Raw genomic sequence first — 24162 nt, 5'->3', positions numbered from 1 at the left:
CTACTCCAAACCGTATTAGGATGTAGAGTGGGTCATGGGGGCTCTGTGTGCCAAGTTTGGTTTTGTTTGGACATTAGATGAGGGTTGCAGCAGTCTTGGGAAGGGAGTGGAGGTACTTCAAGTCCCATCATCCATGGTCTGTCCTCCTCGAAAGTGCACCAGGATGTAGAGTGGGTCATGGGGACTCTGTTTGCCAAGTGTGGTCTTGATCAGTCATTGGCGTGGGTCGCAGTGATCTCAGGAAGTGAGTGAAATGATTGCAAGTCCCATCATCCATTGCCAAATTCTTCCAAACCAGAGTGGGTGATGGGGGCTCTGTGTGCCTATTTCAGTCTGTATTGGGAGTGTTCTGACCCAGCCCCCGGCCTTTCCTTTCCTCTCTTTCTCATCTCGGAATGTTGGAAATGAGGCTGGCCAATCAGAGACCATATGCAAATTTCCTTCTGTCATGCCCCGTTTCTGCCATGAACCCTCTTCTCCACCAGGGGCTCCTATTGAAGCTGGCCAATCAGAGACCATATGCAAATAGCACCACAGCGGCAGCCAATCAGAACGCTGGCACATACATTTCCGCCCTCCCTCCACAATTCCTCTGTCCTATACAAACACTCTTCTTTATTATATACTAGCTTGGGGACCCGGCGCTGCCCGGGTTATTAGAGAAAGTGGGTAATGGCGGTTCTGTATGCCAAGTTTGGTCTTGATTGGTCATTAGAAGAGGGTTATAGCAATCTTCGGAAGGGAGTGGAGGTACTTGAAGTCCCATCATTCATAGTCTGTTCTCCCCCAACCCTCACCAGAATGTTGAGTTGGCCATGGGGGTTCTGTGTGCCAAGTTTGGTCTTTATCAGTCATTGGATGTGGGTCTCAGTAGTTTCACTAAGTGAGTGAAGGAACTGCAAGTCCCATCATACATGGTGCATCATCCTCCAAACCGCACCAGGATGTAGAGTGCATCATGGAGACCTGGTGTGCCATGTTTGCTCCTTATTGGAAATTGGATGATGGTTGCAGTGGTCTCAGGAATTGAGCGAAGATACTGCAAGTCCCATAATCCATGCTCGATCCACAGTCAAACCACACCATGGCGTAAAGTGGGTCATGAGAGGTCTATGTGCCAAGTTTGGTGTTGTTCAGTCATTGTTGAGGGTCGCAGCAGTCTCGGAAAGCGAATAGGGGTACTTCAAGTCCCATCATCCATGGTATGCCCTACTCCATACCGCAGTAGGATGTAGAGTGGGTCATGGGGGCTCTGTGTGCCAAGTTTGGTTTTGTTCGGACATTAGATGAGGGTTGCAGCAGTCTTGGGAAGAGAGTGGAGGTACTTGAAGTCCTATCATCCATTGTCTGTCCTCCTTGAAAGTACACCAGGATGTAGAGAGGGTCATGGGGACTCTCTGTGCCAAGTTTGATCTTCATCAGTCATTGGCAAGGGTCGCAGTGGTCTCAGGAAGTGAGTGAAGTGACTGCAAGTCCCATCATCCATTGTCAAATTCTTCCAAACCGCACCAGGATGTAGAGTGGGTTATGCGGGCTCTCTGTGTAAATTGTGGTCCTGATCCATCATTGTTGGCAGTTATAATGGTTTTAGGAAGGGAGTGCAGGTATTGCAAGTCCCATCGTCCATGGTGCATCCTCCTCCAAGCCGCACCAGGATGTAGAGTGGGTCATGGAGACTCAGTGTGCCAAGTTTGGTCTTTATCGGTAATTGGATGAGGGTTGCAGTGGTCTCAAGAATTAAGCAAAGGTACTGCAAGTCCCATAATCCATGGTCCATCCCCGGCCAAACCACACCAGGACGTAAAGTGGGTCATGAGAGGTCTATGTGCCAAGTTTGGTCCTGATCAGTCATTGGATGAGGTTAACAGCGGTCTCAGAATGTGAGTGGTGGCACTGCAAGTCCCATCATCCATGGTTCATCCTCCTCCAAACTGCAGTAGGATGTCAAGTGGGTCATGGGGGCTTTGTGTGCCAAATCTGGTCTGTATTGGTAATTGTCTGACCCAGCCCCCTCTGGCCTTTTCCTTTCCTCTCTTTGCCATCTCGGAATCTTGGAATTGAGGCTGGCCAATCAGAGACCATATGCAAATTTCCTTCTCATGTCCTCGTTTCTGCCATGAACTCTTTTCTCCACCAGGGGCTCCTATTGAAGCTGGCCAATCAGAGACCATATGCAAATAGCACCACTGCGGCAGCCAATCAGAATGTTGGAACTTTCAGGCTGGCCAATCAAAACGCTGGCACATACTCCTCCCGTCGCACCGCCACACTTTTGCCCTCCACATACAAACTTTCACCTTTATTATATGTATAGACTAGCTTGGGGACCCGGCGCTGCCCGGGTTATTAGAGAAAGTGAGTAATGGCTGTTCTCTATGCCAAGTTTAGTCTTTATTGGTCATTGGATAACAGCTGCATTGTTTTCAGGAAGTGAGTGAAGGTACTTAAAGTCCCATCATCCATGGTCCACCCTCCTCCAAACAGCAGCAGGATATAGAGTGGGTCATGGGGGCTCTGTGTGCCAAGTTGGGTCTTGATCAGTCATTGACGAAAGTCTCAGTGGTCTCAGGAAGTGAGTGAAGTGACTGCAAGTCCCATCATCCATTGTCAAATTCTTCCAAACCGCACCAGGATGTAGAGTGGGTCATGCGGGCTCTCTGTGTTAATTGTGGTCCTGATCCATCACTGTTGGCAGTTGTAATGGTCTTAGGAAGGGAGTGCAGGTATTGCAAGTCCCATCGTCCATGGTGCATCCTCCTCCAAACTGCACCAGGATGTAGAGTGCGTCATGGAGACTCAGTGTGCCAAGTTTGGTTTTTATCGGTAATTGGATGTGGGTTGCAGTGGTCTCAGGAATTGAGCAAAGGTACTGCAAGTCCCATAATCCATGGTCCATCCCCAGCCAAACCACACCAGGGCGTAAAGTGGGTCATGAGAGGTCTATGTGCCAAGTTTGGTCTAGATCAGTCATTGGATGAGGTCAACAGCGGTCTCAGAAAGTGAGTGATGGGACTGGAAGTCCCATCATTCATGGTCCATCCTCCTCCAAACTGTAGTAGGCTGTAGAGTGGGTCATGGGGGCTCTGTTTGGTCTTTATTGGTAATTTTCTGACACAGCATCTGGCCTTTTCCTTTCATCTCTTTGTCCTCTTGGAATCTTGGAATTGAGGCTGGCCAGGGACCATATGCAAATTTCCCTCTGTCATGTCTCCGTTTCTCTCATTAACCGTCTTTGCCACCAGGGGGTCCTGTTGAGGTTGGCCAATCAGAGACCATATGCAAATAGCACCACAGTGGCAGCCAATCAGAAAGCTGCCACAAACACGTCCGCCCTACATCCTACCTACCTCTGTCCTACATCGCATACAAACTTTGACTTTTATTATATGTATAGATATAGATATGCACAAACACACACAAATATACACATATACCCACTGGATGAATTGCCGCCATATTTGGACACAAGACACCTACTAACCCATGGAGTGACTGTCACTCAAAAAAAAATTGTCATTTGGGAGTTGTAGTTGCTGGGATTTATAGTTCACTTACAATCAAAGAGCATTCCGAACTCCACCAACAATGGAATTGAACCAAACTTGGCACACAGAATTCCCATGTCCAGCAGAAAATACTGGAAGAGTTTGGCTTTCTCACACGGAGCGTCCTTGGTTTTGGAGTTGTAGTTCACCTACATCCAGAGATCACTGTGGACTCAAACTATGATGGATCTGGACCAAACTCTACACGGATACTCAATATTCCCAAATGTGAACGCTGGTGGAGTTTGAGGAAAATAGAATCTTGACATTTGGGAGTTGTAGTTGCTGGGATTTATAGTTCACCTACAATCACAGAGAATTCTGAACCCCACCAACAATAGAATTGGGCCACAAAACCCCTATGTGGGCCACAGCAACGCCTGGGCCTCTTGCTGCCGCTTGGGCCCCACGACGAGGGCGAGGAGGGAAGGAGAGCTGCCCCCTCGCCCTCTTTACCTTCCTCTTCCTCCTTGTCGCTGCCTGGGCCTCTTGCTGCTGCTTGGGCCCCACGATAGAGGGACTCAGACCGGCTGACAGCAAGAATTCAATGCTAATCATTTCCTCGTTCTAACTACCACATATTGTTGTAGGTTCTCAGCTGAAAGAGATCTTTGAGAAGATCCATAGTCTCCTCTCAGGGAAACCCGTCCCCTGTGGTGGCCATAACGTCTCTGTCACTCAGCATCCCGAAGGCCTCGAGTTTGTTTATTTCAAGCTGGCAGAAAAGTTCGTGGTAAGGGACGTTGAATGAATTTCCTGCCTCATCAAGCAAGAGATTGCTAGCAGTCCTGAGTCTTTATACGCAACCGGAGGGTGATTTTGTCCTTTTTTCCAGAAACAAGGCGAGGAGGAGGTTGCCTCTCACCACGAGGCCACTTTCCCCATTGCCGTGGTGGCCTCCGGCATCTGGGAGCTGCACCCGCGGGTGGGGGGCCTCATCTTGGCCCATTTGCACAAGAAGTGTCCTTATGCCGTGCCTTTCTACCCAGCCATGAAGGAAGGGACATCCCTGGAGGAATATCAGAGGTACGTTCACTGAAATGTCAGGGATCGCAGAGAAACGTTGGAACCAGGAACCAAGAAAACCAATTCATAGAATCCTGGAGTTGGAAGAGACCTCATGGGCCATCCAGTCCAAGAAGCAGGAAAATTGCATTCAAAGCACCCCCGACAGATCCAGCCTCTGTTTAACAGCTTCCAAAGAAGGAGCCTCCACCACACTCTGGGGCAGAGAGTTCCACTGCTGAACGACTCTCACAGTCAGGAAGTTTTTCCTCATGTTCAGATGGTAGTTTCTTGTAGTTTGAAGCCATTGTTCCATTGCGTCCTAGACTCCAGGACAGCAGAAAATAAGCTTGCTCCCTCTTCCCTGTGGCTTCCTCTCACCTATTTATGCATGGCTATCATATCTCCTCTCAGCCTTCTCTTCTTCAGGCTAAAGCTGCCCAGCTCTTTAAGCCGCTCCTCATAGGGCTTGTTCTCCAGACCCTTGATCATTTTAGTCGCCCTCCTCTGGACACATTCCAGCTTGTCAATATCTCTCTTGAATTGTGGTGCCCAGAATTGGACACAATATTCCAGGTGTGGTCTAACCAAAGCAGAATAGAGCAAGCTTGTTTTCTGCTTCCTTGGAGACTAGGACGCGGAACAATGGCTTCAAACTACAAGAGAGGAGATTCCATCTGAACATGAGGAAGAACTTCCCTGACTCTGAGAGCCGTTCAGCAGTGGAACTCTCTGCCCCGGAGTGTGGTGGAGGCTCCTTCTTTGGAAGCTTTCAAACAGAGGCTGGATGGCCATCTGTCAGGGGTGATTTGAATGCAATATTCCTGCTTCTTGGCAGGGGGTTGGACTGGATGGCCCATGAGGTCTCTTTCAACTCTTTGATTCTATGATTTGTATCTTGTAAGCCGCTCTGAGTCTCCTTCGGGTTGAGAAAGGCAGCATAGAAATGCCGTAAATAATAAATAAATAGATGTTGTAGTATGATAAGGTCCTTTAAAAAGCCTATGAAAGTGTTAGAAGTGTTTGTACAAGTGTACGGAGCTGAAACTTGGTTCAAAATTCATTCTGGTTGCGGGGAATCAAACAACTGGCTGATTTACTAATTAATCTACCTGTCTCCCGGTGCACAGGATACTTGGCTACCAAGTGAAGGATTCAAACGTTGAGCCGCAGGATAACTTCCTGAAGCGCATGTCTGGCATGATCCGCCTGTATGCGGCTATACTACAACTGCAGTGGCCTTATAGAGATCGACAAGGGGTATGTGCCTTGCATTGTTAACTGTTGTTTCAGGGTGAATTCTATTTTCGGTCTTCATATTATTATTTTTTCTGCAGCCCATTAGCCTTTTCCTGTTGCAAAATATTAATTTCACTTAATTGGGGTGGAAAGAGCTTTAGGTTTAAATGTGTTTCTAAATCGGCCCTGAATCCCTATGGGGAGATAGAGCAGAATATAAATAAAGTTTTATTATTATTACCAGCCGCCACGTGTTGCTGTGGCCTACATGGGTGTTCTGTGTGGGAGGTTTGGCCCAATTCTATCGTTGGTGGATTCAGAATGCTCTGTTATTGTAGGGGAACTATAAATCTCAGCAACTACAACTCCCGAATGTCAAGATTCTATTTCCCCCAAACTCCACCAGTGTTTACATTTGGGCATATTGAGTATTCGTGTAGAGTTTGGTCCAGATCCATCATTGTTTGAGTCCACAGTGATCTCTGGATGTAGGTGAACTACAACTCCAAAAACTAAGCACACTTCCCACCAAACCCTTCCAGTATTTTCTGTTGGTCATGGGAGAACTGTGTGCCAAGTTTAGTCCAATTCTATTCTCGGTGGGGTTCAGAATGCTCTTTGATTGTGGGTGAACTATAAATCCCAGCAACTACGACTCCCAAATGACAAAATCAATTTTTTTTTTAGTGAAGAACATACATTAGGTGTCTTGTGTCCAAATTTGGTGTCAATTCGTTGAGTGGTTTTTGAGTTCTGTTAATCCCACAAACGAACATTACATTTTTATTTATATACTATTATTATTATTATTATTATTATTATTATTATTATTATCATATTAAACTGCAGTGAGGCCATGATATCTCCTTGATATCTCCATGTTATCTCTGGCCTCTTGTACATTGCCATACAGAATCAGATTATCTGCTTTGAACTGGATTATAAAGCAGTGTAGACTCATATAATCCAGTTCAAAGCCCATAATGTGGATTTTCTGCTTTCATCATTTGTATTATATGGCAGCGTAGAAAGGCCCTCAATCTTGCCTGATTTTGGAAGCTAAGTAGGCCTAGGTTTGGCTGATGTTTGGATGGTAGATTGATTAAGATTGAAGACCAGAGATCATCAAAGAGAACGTTAGATTTAGTTAACTTTGTAGTAGGAACAACTGTCCAGTCTTCACGACTTCCCTCGTCCTTTAGGTTCACCCACATGGCTTAAATCACGCGTGGCGATGGCTGGCACAGATGTTGAACATGGAGCCCCTGGCAGACGTCACGGCCACCATCCTGTTTGACTTCCTGGAGGTCAGTAAGGATTCTTCTTCATTCTATCCCGCTCTTGTCTGCTTCACTATGGCTTCTTTCCTCAGATGAAGAAAAACAACCTGTTTAAGAAATTATTTTTGAGTAATTCTGCATCGTAACAGGTGGTAAAGTGGTTTGAGAACTGGATTACGATTCTGGAAACAGGGTCTCCCTCTGCTCATCCATTTGGTCACCTTAGGCAAATCCCACAGCCTTAGATTCGTTTTTGTGCTGTTATATGAGGGTTGAATGAAAAGTAATGCCTCCACCTTCATAACTCCTCAGCAGATGGCAGTACTGGTATGTGGCAAGTACTGGCTTGTTCAGTAGACTCTCCTCTACAGTTCTATTCTGGCGGGAAGCCTTAGCATTGAATGGTTGTGTTGTTAAAGTACAAAGTATGGAACCCTGCGCAGATGGTTGGTCAATGCGACTTAACCAACGTGCAGTCATTGAATTCTTGACAGCAGAAGGTATCACCCCAAAGGAGATTCATCAGAGAATGCAAGCTGTTTATGATGATTTTATTGATGTGAGTACTTTGCGTCGTTGGGCAAGTAAGTTCAAAGATGTTGAGGTGGGAACATCTGAATTGCATGACAAACAAAGAGTTGGACGTCCTGTGACAGCAACCACCGAGTTTCACAAGCAAAAGGTTGACAGATTGATTCAGGACAATTGTTGTATAACTCAGTGAAAAATTTCAAGCATAATCGACATTTCACAAGAACGCGTGGGTCACATTATTGCTTTGCTTGGCTGTCGGAAGATCTGTGCACGATGGGTACCCAGGATGAGAGAACTGTGAGATGCTGGTTGCGGAAACAAAGTGTTGACTTCTTCCATGACAGCTCCAGAAAACTTGTTCATTGTTGGTAGAAATGTATCCAATTGTCTGGTGATTATCTGGGAAAGTGAATAGTGTTATTTAAAGGATTATTTCTGCGTTTGATTTATTAAAATATTCCCATCCAAACCCAAGTAACAAAGGTGGAGGCATTACTTTTCATTCAACCCTCGTATGTGGCATCTTCTCCAAAGGCATTCATTTGTTGGAAAGTCCAGCCGTTAGACCAAACCCGTGAAGATTGGATTCCCTTTGAAAACACAAGATGGTAAAAATAACATGTTGTCAAAGGCTTTCATGGGCAGAATCACTGCGTTGCTATGAGTTATCCAGGCTGTATGGCCATGTTCCAGTAGCATTCTCTCCTGACGCTTCACCTGAATCTGTAGCTAATGGCATCCTCAGAGTTTTTGTTGCTAGTGAGGCAAGTGGAGTGTATACATCACTCAGAAATTTCAAGCATAATCGGCATTTCACAAGGACGTGTGGATCACATTATTATTTTGCTTGGCTATCAGATGATCTGTGCACGATGGGTACCAGGATGCTGGATTTTCTACAGCTGGCGGTTTAACCCGTTGTGCTACCACGGCCCCATCAGATGTATGCTGTCAAATGTAATACACAATCTAAATAGTTACTGGCAAATGGAATGCAGCACCAAATATTATTAGTGAAATGATTTAGACCCAAAAGGTGTGCTTTAGACTCAAATAAATAAAAAATGGTTCAGAATCCTTTGCAGGCTGGAGTTTCTGATTCAGTCAAGTTTAGAAAGGTATCTTTCCAGTCAAATTGGCAATGGGGCAAGTCACATTCTGGACCTGAATGACTCACAAGATTTTTCTGTTTCTACTGCAACAGGCCTGCCAAGCAATATTCATTAAAATGGATATTGATTTTCATGTATTTTGTGAAAAAATTAGTCTTTAGGAAGTTTGCCAGCCAGCGGGTTTTGCTGCATAGGCTTTTTGGCCAGCACCACCCACCAGTCAGCTTTGAAATGGTTATTTGCAGTGGATTTCTTCAATTCATTTCCACGTTAATGTTTTTGCTTGCTTATGAGTTTGTTGTTATTGGATTGTTGTTGTTGTGTTTTACTGATGTATTTGGGCTCGGCCTCTTGTAAGCCGCACTGAGTCCTTCGGGAGATGGTAGCGGGGTATAAATAAAGGATTATTATTATTATTATTATTATTATCGTGGTTGCTCTGAGCAGAGAAAGGATTGTGCCTTTGAGCAACCAGCCCTGGTAATGCTTTCTAGGTAAAAGCCTGGTGGCGCAGTGGGTTTAAGCTCTGAACTGCTGAGCTTGCTTACCGAAAGGCTGCAGGTTCGATTCCAGGGAATGGCATGAGCTTCTGCTGTCAGCCCCAGCTTCTGCCAACCTAGCCGTTCGAAAACATGCAAATGTGAGTAGATCAATAGGTATCGCTCCGGCGGGAAGGTAAGGGTGCTCCATGCAGTCATGCTGGCCACATGACCTTGGAGGTGTCTACAGACACCGGCTCTTTGGTTTAGAAATGGAGATGAGCACCACACCCCAGAGTCGGACATGACTGGACTTAATGTCAGGGGAAAATATTTACCTTTATCTTATAATATAATATCATATACATATACGTATACATATAATATTTATAATATTATAATGAATACAATATAATACTAATACTAATAACAATATAATTATATATTTTATATTACATGTAATATTGCTAATAGTATTACAATATAATGGTATAGTACAATATATAATACTAGTATTGTGCTATGCTAATAATACAATATATTGTACGTGTAATATATAATATCAGTATTATATATTACTATATTGTACTATACCATTGTATTGTAATATTATTAGTAATATTGCATGTCATATAGTATTTACAATTACAATATACAATTATATATAATATAATAGTGTATCATTATTATTAGTATTATATTGTATTATATTTTATTATAAATATATGTATATACATTATATTATATTATATTATGTTATTAGTATAGCACAAATAATTTGCCCCCATTAAACTGGCCATCATTTTGCAATCGAGATTACAAGCACACCTTTTGCTTGTGGACTTAAACTGTTCTTGTGACTTGGGCTACTCCTGGACTGTATTACCTTTGAATCTGTATTTATGTATCGTATCAGAAGCAAATTGAGCATACATTTATAATGTATTTAATAACACAACTTGGCATTATACTAAATGTCCTCTGGTGTCACTATAAGAAGGTCCTTCATTGTGCACGTAGCAGGGCTCAGGCTGCATTGTAGTCAGTGGTCTGTGGTTTTCTCTTCTCCGCACTTGCATGTGGCCCATTTCTTTAGGTTGGCTCTGCATCTCGTGGTGCCAGAGTGCAGCCTGTTCAGCACCTTCCAAGTCACCCCATCTTCTGTGTGTCCAGGGGGGAGTCTCTCATCTGGGATTAGCCATAGATTTAGGTTCTGGGTTTGAGCCTGCCACTTTTGGACTCTTGCTTGCTGAGGTGTTGATGCGATTATCTCTGTAGATCTTAGAAAGCTGTTTCTTGATTTAAGATGTTGGCGTGTTGGCTGATAGCCAACCAGGGGATGGGTTGGAGATGTCACTGCCTTGGTCCTTTTATTATTGGTTGCTACTTCCTGGCGGATATCAGGTGGTGCAAGACTGGCTAAACAGCATAATTTCTTCTTGCATTATTTCTATTTGTATTTATTTTAAGAGGACTAGATGTATGCTGTATGTTGTGTTTGCATTGTCTGTTTTGATAAGGCCAACTGGCTAATCAATAAAATGGTTGTTGTTGTTGCTGCTGTTGTTGTTGTTGTTAATTCAAAACAAAGTTATACCTTTTGGGATACCACATGTGTCTATCTTTTGCCTCCCCCCAGGTCTGTGGAAATGCTCTCATGAAGCAATATCAAGTCCAGTTTTGGAAGATGATCTTGCTCATTAAAGAAGAGTATTTCCCGAGGTACAAAATGCTTATTTGTTTTTCTGGTAAATCTTTTGAATATCCTCTATCATCCTTGCCTCTTGTTTTACATCTGGCCATAAAGTATAAGCATCTTTTTTGAATGGCAGGATCTTAAATATAATATATTGTATATATTATATATTGTTCATACATATAATAGTTATAATATAATATTATAATGTAATACAATATAATACTAATAATAATACAATATTATATTTTATATTGTATATTACAGGTAATATTACTAATAATATTACAATATAATGGTATAGTACAATACAGTAATATATAATACTGATATTGTACTATTCTAATAATATAATATATGGTATATACATACATATACCTTGTAAGCCGCTCTGAGTTCCCTTCGGGTTGAAAAGGGCGGCATATAAATGTCGTAAATAAATAAATTAAACAGTTTATAAACTCTTTTCTAAGTCTTGAAGGGTGATCCTGCCTCGAATCTCATCTTCTTGCTGACTTCTGTTCCCATTTGTCGCCTAATTATCAGTCTATTTCTCTTCCTTGTAGGATGGAAGCAATTACAAGTCCTGGAGAAATGGGCTCCCTGATCAGATTCAAACAGTTCTTGGAGGTATTTCGGTGTTTATGTCATTGATAGAGATGTTGATATTCCTCCAAATTTAATGTAATCCCTCACTTGTAACAGAATACCCTCTGGAAAAAATAGTTGGAGATCTATATAAATAAAAATGTTCGTTTGTGGGATTAACATAACTCAAAAACCACTGGACAAATTGACACCAAATTTGGACACAATACACCTATCAGGCCAGCGAGTGACCATCACTCATAAAAACATGGAAAAACATGGCAGAAGGCTTAAAAGGCCAAAAAAAAAACCAAAACATTACAATGCAAACACATATATACACATATACACAAATATATACACACATATATGCACATATACACACACAAAACACACATACAAAGACTAGACCACAGCAACATGTGGCAGGGGACAGCTAGTCTATATAAATAAAAGTGTAATGTTCGTTTGTGGGATTAACATAACTCAAAAACCACTGGATGAATTGACATGTAATTTGGACACTATACCCCTAACAAACCAATGAGTGACCATCACTCATAATTCTCCCCTAAAAACAGCTGAAAGGACTCAAAAACCCAAAAAGGTAAATGACAGAAAGCTTATTGACGATATAGAAAAAAAGGAAAGGAAGAGGGAGGGAAGGGAGGGAGGAAGGAAGGAAGGAAGGAAGGAAGGAAGGGGAGAAAGAAAGAGAAAGAGGGAGGGAGGGAGGGAAAGAAAGAAGGAAAAAGAGAAGGAAGCATGGAAGCAAAGAGTGAAGGCAGGAAGAAAAGAGGTAGAGAAGGAAGAAAGGAGAGAAAGGAAGGAAAGAAGTAGAGAAGGAAGGAAGGAGAGAAGGAAAGAAAAAAGGGAAGGAAGGAAAGGGAGCGAAGGAAGGAGGGAAAGAAGGAGAGAAAGAGGGAGGGAAGGAAAGAAGGAAATAGAAGGAAGGATGGAAGCAAAAAAGCAAAGGAAGGAAAGAGGTAGAGAAGGAAGAAAGGAGAGGAAGAGGGAGGGAAGGAAAGAAGGAAAGAGAGAAGGAAGGATGGAAGCAAAAAGCGAAGGGAGAAAGAAGAGAAAGAGGATGTAAGAAAAAGTCGGGAGGGAAGGAAAGAGGTAGAGAAGGAATGAAGGAAGGAGAGAAGGAAAGAAGAAGGAAGGAAGGAAGGAAGGAAGGGGAAACGAAGGAGAGAAAGGGGGAGGGAAAGTTGGCCACAGCAATTCATGGCAGGTACAGCTAGTCTAAATAAATAAAAATATAATGTTTGTTTGTGGGATTAACATAACTCACAAACCACGGGATGAATTCCCACCAAATTTGGCCAGAAGACACCTACTAATCCAAGGAGCGACTATCACTCAAAAATGGATTTCGTCATTTGGGAGTTGTAGTTGCTGGGATTTATAGTACACCTACAATCAAAGAGCATTCTGAACTCCACCAATGATGGAATTGAACCAAATGTGGCACACAGAACTCCCACGACCAACAGAAAACACTAGAAGGGTTTGGTGGGCATTGACCTTGAGTTTGGGAGTTATAGTTCACCTGCATCCAGAGAGCACTGTGGACTTAAACAATGATGGATCTGGACCAAACTTGGTACAAATATTCCATATGCCCAAATATGAACACAAATGGAGTCTGGGGGAAATAGATCTTGACATTTGGAAGTTGTAGTTACTGGGATTTATAGTTCACCTACAATCAAAGGGCATTCTGAACCCCACCAACGACTGAATTGGGGGAAACTTCCCACACAAAACCGCCATGACCAACAGAAAATACTTAAGGCCATCCAGTCCAACTCCCTTCACCAGGGCAATTAAATGTAATCGAAGCACTCCTGACAAAGAGCCATCCAGCCATAGATATAGATAGGTATATATGATTCACACACACAGATATAGTATCATAGATTTGAAAGGGACCCCTAAATAAGTACAAATATATCTTGCATATTCCAGAGTAGGCAAACCAGACAATCTCCACGTCAACACTGACAAAGAAGCAGCAAGAAATGCTGTTTACCCACAAGCAGAAACACATTACATATATTAGAAACCAACAGTTTCTCATTACTTTATTTTCCAGATCAGCAGAGTGGGCCACAGCAACGCGGGGCAGGGGACGGCTAGTTATTAATAAAAATGGAATTAAAAAATACTTCTGTAAGAAATTGATGACAGTTATACTCTACTTATACAACCCAGTTAAAAAGAGAAATACATATATATCTATGTATACGTCGCCGGATGTAAATCTGAGCAGCATTTGTCATGAAGTTCTTATCCCTTACGCCCTTTTCCTCTCCCACAGAAATGTTTGCAGCGGAAAGAAGTCCCTTTGCCGAAGGGTTTTCTGCCCCCGTCCTTCTGGAGGTCGTGATTCTGCTCCTCCCATTTGGAGCTTCAGAGAATGCCTTGGACTCTGATTCTTTCTTTTTATACCTTTGGCACCTATGGATGTCTCGGGGAAGCCACACCGCTTTCTTGTGCATTTTCTTGTTTGTTGCTGTCTTTCGCTAAAGCCTGGAAAGACCTTGACTTGTATTTATTTCGGCCCTTAGAGGAATGAGGGGAAACTCCTGTGTTGCCGTGTCTCGGGACACATTTGGATCCCAAAGGTAAACAGTACTGCAGTGTTGTTGTTTTTTTTAATGTGTGATCAATAAAAGGAACCTTTCTGTAGCCTTTGAACACATCACTTCTGATTCAAAACATTTTCAAAGTGGTGGTGTTGGAAAGAGCTTTTTGACTCATCCTTTGCTTGTTTTCTCTTCCTTTTCCTGCACTGTGAGCTTTTGTCGCAGCGAGGAAGTGTCATTATCTAAATGAGCCCCATTGCATTTGGCACTTTCAGAGACGAATGTCACTGTGCGGAGTTTGGGTACATATTTGGGATGCGCTTTGGGGAAGATCCCAGAAAACTGACCTTGGATTGCCTTGCAAAGAAGAAGGATTTCGCTTCCTTGTTTCTACATCCTGAAGCAAGCCAACTGGAAGAGCATTGCTTTGAGGACATTCCCCTATTGTTTTTTAAATCGAAATACAGTGTTCCCTCACTTATTGCGGGGGTTACATTCCAGGACCTCCCACAATAAGTGAAAAACCGCGATGTAGGGACGCTCTATTTATTTTAATATTTATTATTATTATTAACTTCATTTGTACCCCGCTAGCATCTCCCGAAGGACTTGATGCGGCTTACAAAGGCCAAGGCCTCAAACACATATATAAAATATATAATTATTTATACATTATTTAATATTTTAATATTTAATATTTAATATTTTAATAATTATACATTATTTGAGTAGTTATACACTATTTTAAGTCTTCATAAACTTAAAATAAAGTGAAGGAAAGAAAGGAAAGGCCCTTCAAGGCTGGAGGGAGGGAGGACTGAGGAGGGAAAGCACCTCGGAGAGCGGCGGCAAAAACCCACAAAACAGTGAAAATACCATGATATATATTTTAAATTAATATTTTTTTAAATCTGCAAAACAGCAGACGGCAACTCCCACAATTCCTAACAGCCTCGGCCCCTTTCCTTTTTCCCCGTTCTGCCATCAGAACTGATTTTCCAGAAAACAGTTGAATTTCGTGTTTGATAGCATTACAAATTTATTTATTTATATACGGCATTCATATGCCGTCCTTCTCACCCTGAAGGGGACTCAGAGCAGTTTAAAAGTACAGTGTTCCCTCACTTACCACGGGTGTTACGTTCCAGGACCACTCGCAAAAAGTGAAAATCCACAAAGTAGGGACGCTATATATGTATATCGAGTTCCAAGGGTGAGGCGGAAGCGGGAAGAAATTTAAAGGCACCACGCACTTTTTTTTTTTTTTTTTGCTAGCTATCTCTGCTTTGCTTTGCAATCTCTCTTGATTGGCTCCCAAAGGGGAGAGTAAAACCTCCTTCTACACTCCATCATTGACAGGAGACGGGATTAGAACACCGCTCTGGGCAATGGCAACCATTCATAAATTGGGAGGCAAAAACTTGTGAAACAGCGAGTCCACGAAAAGCGAACCGCGAAGTAGCGAGGGAACATTATAATATGTAAATACAAAGGGTTGTTGTAGGTTTTTTCGGGCTATATGGCTGTGGTCTAGAGGCATTCTCTCCTGACATTTTGCCTGCATCATTGCAAGCATCCTCAGAGGTAGTGAGGTCTGTTGGAACTAGGAAAAAGGGTTTATATATCTGTGGAATGACCCCAGTGAGACAAAGGACTCTTGTCTGCTGGAGCTAGGTATGAAGGTTTCAACTGACCACCTTGATTAGCATATAATCAGTTGAAACATTCACACCTAGCTCCAGCAGACAAGAGTCCTTTGTCTCACCTGGGTCATTCCACAGATATATAAACCCTTTTTCCTAGTTCCAACAGACCTCACTACCTCTGAGGATGCTTGCCATAGATGCAGGCGAAACGTCAGGAGAGAATGCCTCTAGACCATGACCATATAGCCCGAAAAAACCTACAACAACCCAGTGATTCCGGCCATGAAAGCCTTCAACAATACATTGTAAATACAATATATTATATTATTACCATAGCCTAATATTAGTATTATATATTACTATATTGCACTATATCATTATACTGTAATATTAGTATTCGCTTCCCTCCCAATTTGGTGTCACTCCCAATTTGGTGTTGTGGTGCAGCTGGTTGGGACTCAGCTGCATTACAGTCACTACTGACTTTTTTTTTTTGGTCGTGTCAGGAGCGACTTGAGAAACTGCAAGTTGCTTCTGGTGTGAGAGAATTGGCCATCTGCAAGGATGTTGCCCAGGGGACGCCCAGATGATTTTATGTTTTTATCATCCTTGTGGGAGGCTTCTCTCATGTCCCCGCATGAGGAGCTGGAGCTGATAGAGGGAGCTCATCAGCCTTTCCCCGGATTTGAACCTGAAAGGTCATGAGTTCGAAGCCAGCCTGGGTTGGAGTAAGCTCCTGACCATTGGTCTAGCTTGCAGTCCGAAAGACAGTTGTATCTGTCAAGTAGGAAATTTAGGTATTTATGTGGGGAGGCTAATTCAATTAATTTACGCCATAAAACTCTCCAGCAGCGTGCAAAAGAATGTGGAAGTACTCCATGGGTGTCACAAGTGGATGGTGAAGCGACAGCTCTCCTGGTGGCCGGAATTCCTCATGAAGCTGGAAAGTTAAATAGCCTCTGTGTGTCTGTCTATATATCCCTCTAAAGCAGGCATGGGCCAACTTGGGCCCTCCCTCCAGATGTTTTGGACTGCAACTCCCACAATTCCTAACAGCCTACCGGCTGTTAGGAATTGTGGGAGTTGCAGTCCAAAACACCTGGAGGGAGGGCCCAAGTTGGCCTATGCCTGCTTTAAACCTTCATCCAAGTCAGTAAAGGCTGAGTGTAAATAATATGGCCGTGGAGTTTGGATGCTGGCGCCGTTTCGAGCCCAGCGCAAGGGCTGGAAAGGACACTAATTGTGCATTCAGTTCAGGTCCCATTGTTGTTGCCGCCGCCACCACCACCGCATTTTCTGAGTCATGCTCTTTCCAGAGGGCCCGTGTTCTGTGCCAGCCTCTGCTGCAGCTCTTCCCTCCCCATTAGCAAGGCCTGCAGTCTTGCAGTCTTTTTGCCCGAAATCAGGAACATCTTGGAGTGTTATTTATTTACTTACTTACCAACATTTATATGCTGCCCTTCTCATCCCGAAGGGGACTCGGAACAGCTTACAAGATATATATACATACAATATATTATATTATTAGCATAGTACAATATCAGTATTGTATATTATTATATATAGTATAATATAGTATTACATATATAGTATTACCTATACGACCGCATCTCTGCCTATGAACCCACCAGGACTTTAGAGATCTTCCGGGGAGACCCTGCTCTCGATCCCGCCTGCTTCTCAAGCTCGGGTGGCGTGGACGAGGGATAGGGCCTTCTCGGTGGTGGCTCCTCGGCTGTGGAACGCCCTTCCTACGGACATTAGACTAGCACCATCTCTAATAGTATTCCGCAAAAAGGTGAAGACCTGGCTGTTTGAGCAGGCGTTGGAATAATTAGTGCAATGATTGGTTAATGAAGACTGGAATGGAACAATGGATGATGAATCTGGAACATGTTTTTGATGACGTGACGACAGTGAATGGGTATTGTAGTAACTGTTTATTAATTGTGTAATGTGTTAGGTTGTTAACTGTTTCTATACTGTAGCACTGAATTTTTGCTGTTCGTATTTGTTGTGAACCGCTGTGAGTCGCCTTCGGGCTGAGAACAGCGGTATATAAGTAAGGTAAATAAATAAATAAATAGTCCAATATAGTATAATATATTACTATATTGTACTATACCATTATGTTGTAATATTATTAGTAAATTATATAAAATATATAATTATAATATGATATTTTTATTAGCATTATATTGTATTATATTATAAATATTATATGTATATACTATATATATATGTATATATACACACAGACAATATATATACAATAACATATATATGTTATCTATCCATCCAGGTTATCAAAGCAAATAATCCATATTATCTGCTTTGAACATTATATGAGTCTACACTGCCATTTAACTCAGTTCAAACCAGTGTAGAATGGGCCTAGGAATAGAGGGAGGAAAAAAGCTAGTCTTTGAACAATCGTCACCACTCGGCACTTTCCGGAGGCATTCGGTTAGAGTCGGTTGGGCGCTCTACAAAGTAGCTCCTTCGGTTGTTTCCGTTACTATTCGTGCGAAGGGCGGGGCTTAACCAAAGGCCACGCCCTCCCCCTCTCGCTTCACTTCGGCTCCTTCCGTTGCTGGCCGAGAGATGGGCGGACCCGCCTCCTTTCTACCCTTCCTCTCTCCCACCACTTTTTTCTCTTTCCGATTCTAGTCGGGTGAAGGGCGGGGCTTAACTAAAAGACCCGCTTCCTTTCTTTCGTTTCACTCTCGCCCCACTTCGGCTCTTTCCGTTTCTAGTCGGGCAAAGGGCGAGACTTAACCAAAGGGCCCGCTTCTCTTATACCGTTTCACTTTTGCCCCACTTCGGCTCTTTCCGTTTCTAGTCGGGCGAAGGGCGGGGCTTAACCAAAAGACCCGCCTCCTTTCTACTTTTCCACTCTCGCCCCACTTCGGCTCTTTCCCTTTCTAGTCGGGTGAAGGGCGGGGCTTAACCAAAAGACCCGCCTCCTTTCTACTTTTCCACTCTCGCCCCACTTCGGCTCTTTCCGTTTCTAGTCGGGCGAAGGGCGGGGCTTAACCAAAGCCAACGCCCCCTTTCCTCTCCGCTAATCAGGCAAGAAGCGAGGATTAACCAAAACCACGCCCCCTTTCGCTCCATTTCGGCTTTTTTCGTGGCTGGTCGGGTGATGGGAGGGGCTTAACTAAAGAGCACGCCCCCTCCAATAGCTCAGCTGATGGGGAAGGGCAGGGCTTAACCAAGGGCCACGCCCCTTCTCCAGCCTCTCGATCCACTTCGGCCCTTTCCGTCCAAGCTAGGTTCTGCGGCGGTGACGTCACCGTCGGCTAGCTTATAAATAGGGGCGTTGTCAGGGGCCGCCACCAGTCGGCGTCTGTGAGGAAGAAGAGCAGGTTTGCTGAAGGAGGAGCGGAGGTCGGTTGGCTTGCGAGAGAACGGCGCTGCTGGCCCTTCATTCAGACCCGGTGAGGGGCTCGGGAAATGGCGGAGAGGAGCGAGGGGCTTCCCTGAAGGGAGCGGGAGGCAGGGCGGAGGCCTAGGCCGCAAAAGAGCCGCAAAGGCGCCGCAAGAGGGGAAAGGCGGCTCAGAAGAGCGCCCCCTCGAGGCAGCGCTAGGAAAGCGCAGCCTGCGCCAACAGGTTGAGCACTGCAGCATCCTCTCTTTGGTCCCAAAGACTTTGGGCCCCGTTTGAATGTTCATCAATAAGAGATGGGGGCCAGATCTACATGCTGAATTAAGTTGTGTTTCATAGGTAGCCAGAAGGTCATATTGTGCACCACAATATCAGTCATAGGAGTTTTAAAGGCCAGTTTAGTATAATAATAATGATAATTAGATCTATTTAAAGGCCAGTTTAGTAGAATAATAATAAATAGATCTATTTAAAAGCCAGTTTAGTATAATAATTATTATTATAAATAAATAAATAAAAAACGACCAAAGTATATAAATAATAATAATAATAATAATAATAAATAAATAAAAACGACCAAAGTATATAAATAAATAATAATAATAATAATTAATAATTATATTAATATTATTTATTTATATACTTTGGTCGTTTTCATTTATTTTTACCCCACCTTTCTCCATTTGGACCAAAGGCGGCTTGCAACATCGATAAAACATCACCCTAACATAAACCAAATATATTTTAATTTTGTTTATAAGCACACTACTACTACTTAATTAGTTTTTAACTTTGGTTTTGCACCTTTTAAACTTGCCTTGGGTGAACATTAGGAAGAACTTCCTGACTGTGAGAGCTGTTCAGCAGTGGAACTCTCTGTCCCGGAGTGTGGTGGAGGCTCCTTCTTTGGAGGCTTTTAAACAGAGGCTGGATGACCATCTGTCAGGGGTGATTTGAATGCAGTTTTCCTGCTTCTTGGCAGGGGGTTGGACTGGATGGCCCACGAGGTCTCTTCCGACTCTTTGATTCTATGATTTTATGAATACTGGTGGGGATTGATTTTGTCATTTGGGAATTTTAGTTCCTGGGATTTATAGTTCACCTACAATCAAAGAGCATTGCTTCTTGGCAAGGGGTTGGACTGGATGGCCCCTGAGGTCTCGTCCAACTATGATTCTATGACTTGTTAGTCATCTTGAGTCCCCACCCATTGAGGATAAGGGTGGACTATAAATAAAGATAATAATACATACATACATTTACTTATTTATGGCATTTATATGCCACCCTTCTCACCCTGAAGGGGACTCGGAGCGACTTACAAGTAATATGTAAATACAATATATTATATTATTACTATAGCACAGTGGTTCTCAACCTGTGGGTCCTCAGGTGTTTTGACCTACAACTCCCAGAAATCCCAGTCAGTTTACCAGTTGTTAGGATTTTTGGGAGTTGAAGGCCAAAACATCTTGGGACCCACAGGTTGAGAACCACTGCTATAGCACAATATCAGTATTATATATTACCATATGGTACTATACCATTATACTGTAATATTATTAGTAAAATTACATGTAATATAAAATATATAATTATAATACCATATTATTATATGGTATATACATATAATATTTATAATGTTATTATCTTAGGCACAATAATATTTGTCATTGTGTTGTATACAAAGGCCTTTATTAGGCTGTCTATGAAACATGAATTTAAAGAGATTCATGTCTAAATGTTTGGAAGAACTGCCTGGGAGTCTGGTGGTGTCTCCACTTCTAGAGGATTCTAAACAGAGGCTGTGTGGCTATCTGCCAGGAGGGCTTGGGTTGTGTTTTTCTGGTTGGCAAAAAGGGTCTCTTCCAGCAATAAGGTTCTATGTTTCTGATGTTGTGCATGAAACAAAACTGTGTTTCATGCACTCCTCCTTGTGAATATTTTTGGATTTTGGAACTCTTTGGATTTCCTAAGAAGGGATGCTCAACCTGGACTATATTGCCCACTCTCCCATATTGGGAGAATGAAGAGTTGCTGTTCTGCACATTCTTGCGGCAGGTTGGTTAAGGTTGACGCCTCTTGAGTGCAGCAAAAGAAACTTAAGTCGTGACATCATTATGTAAAGCTTTCTTTGGGAAAAATTTTAAATGGTCATCGTCAAATGCAGGCTTTAAACTTGCGCTGCCCTGCGAAACAGGGCCATTATTTATTATTATTATTATTATTATTATTTGAAACAATAAGATGAGTACACAGCAAACAATATCACTATGCTGGTTGTTGTATTGGAATATATTATTAGATTAATTCATAGCAAACAAGATCACTCTGCTGGTTGTTGTATTGGATCATACGTCGGACACTTCGCAAGTGTCCAGGAGTGTGATGTATCGGTGAATAATGTGTGCAGATCCTAGTAGGGTGACCTTTTGCAGCTGATAGGGGGTGATTTTGTCAGCACCGATTGTTTTAAGTGCTGGCCAAGGTCTTTAGGCACTGCACCCAGTGTGCAGATCACCGCCAATTATTATTATTATTATTATTATTATTTGAAACACAAAAAGATGAGTCCACAGCAGACATTCTGCTGGCTGTTGAATTGGATCACACGTCGGACACTTTCCAAGTGTCTATTATTATTATTATTATTATTATTATTATTATTGGGTCCTTGGAGTGAACATCGTGCCTAGTTTTGTAACTTTTGGTAGTAACTGGTGACCATTCATTTGAGTTTAGTAATCCGTGTTTCGTCCTTGTTATATTAAGTGTCTTCAAGCCAACCCCAACTTATGGTGACTCTCTCGAAGGGTATTTGTGGCAAGATGTGTTTAGATATTTGCTGTTGAGAGATTGTGCCTTGATCAAGGTCACTCCCAAGAAGGGATTAAAACCCTCTTCTCATAATTCCAGCACTGTCACCATGTTGGCTGTTGCATCAATTACGTTTATCACTGGGATGGAGTCGAATAAAAATCCTAAAATGTCTAGAATGAAAGAAGCAACTTGAAGTTGTTGTGTTAACAACAGTCACTGCAAGAAGGAGCTTTTCCAGACAGTATGCAACACAATCTACAAAAGGGTAATACAGCGCCAACCAAAATGCGGACCATACCCACTCAAGCTTTTAAAGCTCCACGGGCGCTTCTTCGGTTAAAAGAGGTTTTAATGTATTTATTTTTTTACTGGAAGGAGATGCAATGGTGGTGTTGATGTGTTGTATCAGATCTTGTTTTCTGTCCTAGTCCAGTAGAGCTGGTGTAATTTCTGCACTGTGGTTAGCCAGTCAAGGCATTGCTGTATTGTGGATTATGGATTTAGTTGTGTTTTGATCCATGGAGATGCCTCTGGATGAGGTGAGCGACTTGAAATACCTTAGCCCACCTGGTTGTTTACAAATATGATGCAACTGCAGAAGAATTTGCAGCATTCCCAGCAGAATTGCTTCACCCCTCCTTTTCTTATCAAACTCCCACACGACAAAGTTCATTTAAGCTTTGGACGCTGTCCATATATTTCCTTGCAACCCATTGGCTCTGACTGCCTGCTCTGCCCAGAATATGCACTGCACCCAAATAAGTGAGTTTATAAAAATATAAATCTGCAAACGTTCATGTCAACATAGTTTTTAAAAATAGTCTTAAAGGTATTGCCATATTTCTTTTTTTCCCCTCCCTGCTGGTTATTCCAACCTAGCAGTTTGAAAATATGAAAATGTGAGTAGATCAATAGGTACTGCTCCAGCAGGAAGGTAACAGCACTCCATGCAGTCATGCTGGCCACATGACTGGCGGTATCTACGGACAATGCCGGCTCTTTGGCTTAGAAAAGGAGCACCAACCCCCAGAGTCAGACACGACTGGACTTAATGTCTAGGAAAAACCTTTACCTTTACCCACCTAACTAATCCTTGAGTAATAATAATCATCATAATAGATTATTTCTATTTGATGCATAACAAGATGTGTACACAGCAAACAGGATCACTGTGCTGGCTTTTGTATTTGATCACACGTTGGATACTTCCCAAGTGTAGAGGACTGTGTGATGTATCGGCGAATAATACGCAATTATTATTATTATTATTATTATTATTATTAAATCATTAATAATTATTAAATAATTGAGTATTAATAACAATATGATTTAAAGAGTTTTAGAGCACAATACTCCTAACCTCACGATTGTAGAAAAAAACAAATTGTCAATCCTTGATGTTGCAATCCCAGGCCAAATTGATGAGAAGCAACTGGAAATGCTTGCACTCTATGAGGATTCAAAGTTCGAACTGCAACGATTCTGGCACAAGCAAGTAAAGGGGGTCCCAGTGGTGATCGGCACACTGGTTGCAGTACCTCAAGACCTTGGCCTATACTTAAAAATAATTGGCTCTGACAAAATCACCACCCGTCAGCTGCAGAAGGCCACCTTGCTTGAATCTGCACGCATTATTTGCCAATACATCACACAGTCCTAGACACTTGGGAAGTGTCCGATGTGTCATCCAGTACAACAGCCGGCATAGTGATCTTATTTGCAGTGTAATAAACTTGTTATGTATCAAATAACAATAATGATAGATACATAGCTACTTTGAGTCTCCTTTGGAAGAGATAAAGGAGGATATAAATATAATAATAATAATAATAATAATAGATACATATCCACTTTGAGTCTCCTTCAGGAGAGATACAGTTGGGTTTAAATAAACAACAACAACAATAATAGTAATAGATACATAGCCACTTTTGAGTATCTTTCAGTAGAGATGAAGCAGGGTATAAATAATCAACAACAATAATAGATACATAGTCACTTTGAGTCTCCTTCAGGAGAGATGAAGCAGGGTGCAAATAAACATATAATAATAGATAGCAGCTTTGAGTCTCCTTCAGGAGACATAAAGTGGGGCTAAAATAAACATAATCTATATAAATAAAAATGTAATGTTCGTTTGTGGGATTAACAGAACTCAAAAACCACTGGACAAATTGACACCAAATTTGGACACAAGACACCTAACAACCCAATGCATGTCCTTCACTCAAAAAAATTG

The 24162-nt window shown here is 42.4% G+C and overlaps 2 protein-coding genes across 10 annotated transcripts in view; both read left to right on the top strand.

Moving 5' to 3' along the window:
• The window catches only part of GLE1 (GLE1 RNA export mediator), a 31113-nt gene extending 16941 nt beyond the window's left edge, over positions 1 to 14172 (top strand). For both annotated transcript variants that reach the window (XM_060757198.2, XM_060757197.2), the window contains exons 10-16: positions 4136 to 4278; positions 4381 to 4571; positions 5681 to 5810; positions 6992 to 7096; positions 10834 to 10916; positions 11457 to 11520; positions 13802 to 14172. In XM_060757198.2, coding sequence (XP_060613181.2) covers positions 4136 to 4278; positions 4381 to 4571; positions 5681 to 5810; positions 6992 to 7096; positions 10834 to 10916; positions 11457 to 11520; positions 13802 to 13870 — 785 coding nt within the window. In that variant the 3' untranslated portion in view covers positions 13871 to 14172. The remainder of the gene's footprint in view (positions 1 to 4135; positions 4279 to 4380; positions 4572 to 5680; positions 5811 to 6991; positions 7097 to 10833; positions 10917 to 11456; positions 11521 to 13801) is intronic.
• A 4852-nt stretch (positions 14173 to 19024) lies between these two features.
• Positions 19025 to 24162, top strand: part of SPTAN1 (spectrin alpha, non-erythrocytic 1) — a 122132-nt gene continuing 116994 nt past the window's right edge. For 5 of the 8 annotated variants that reach the window (XM_060757199.2, XM_067471954.1, XM_067471953.1 and 2 more), the window contains exon 1: positions 19026 to 19155. The gene's annotated coding sequence lies outside the window, so the exon portion shown is untranslated. Of the gene's footprint in view, positions 19156 to 24162 lie in introns of all 8 variants that reach the window. The other 3 variants (XM_067471949.1, XM_067471948.1, XM_067471947.1) reach the window with 1 other exon arrangement.

Source organism: Anolis sagrei, chromosome 11 (genome assembly GCF_037176765.1).
Source record: "Anolis sagrei isolate rAnoSag1 chromosome 11, rAnoSag1.mat, whole genome shotgun sequence".
NCBI lineage: Eukaryota > Metazoa > Chordata > Lepidosauria > Squamata > Dactyloidae > Anolis > Anolis sagrei.
This window is presented reverse-complemented; position numbering and strand designations above follow the sequence as displayed.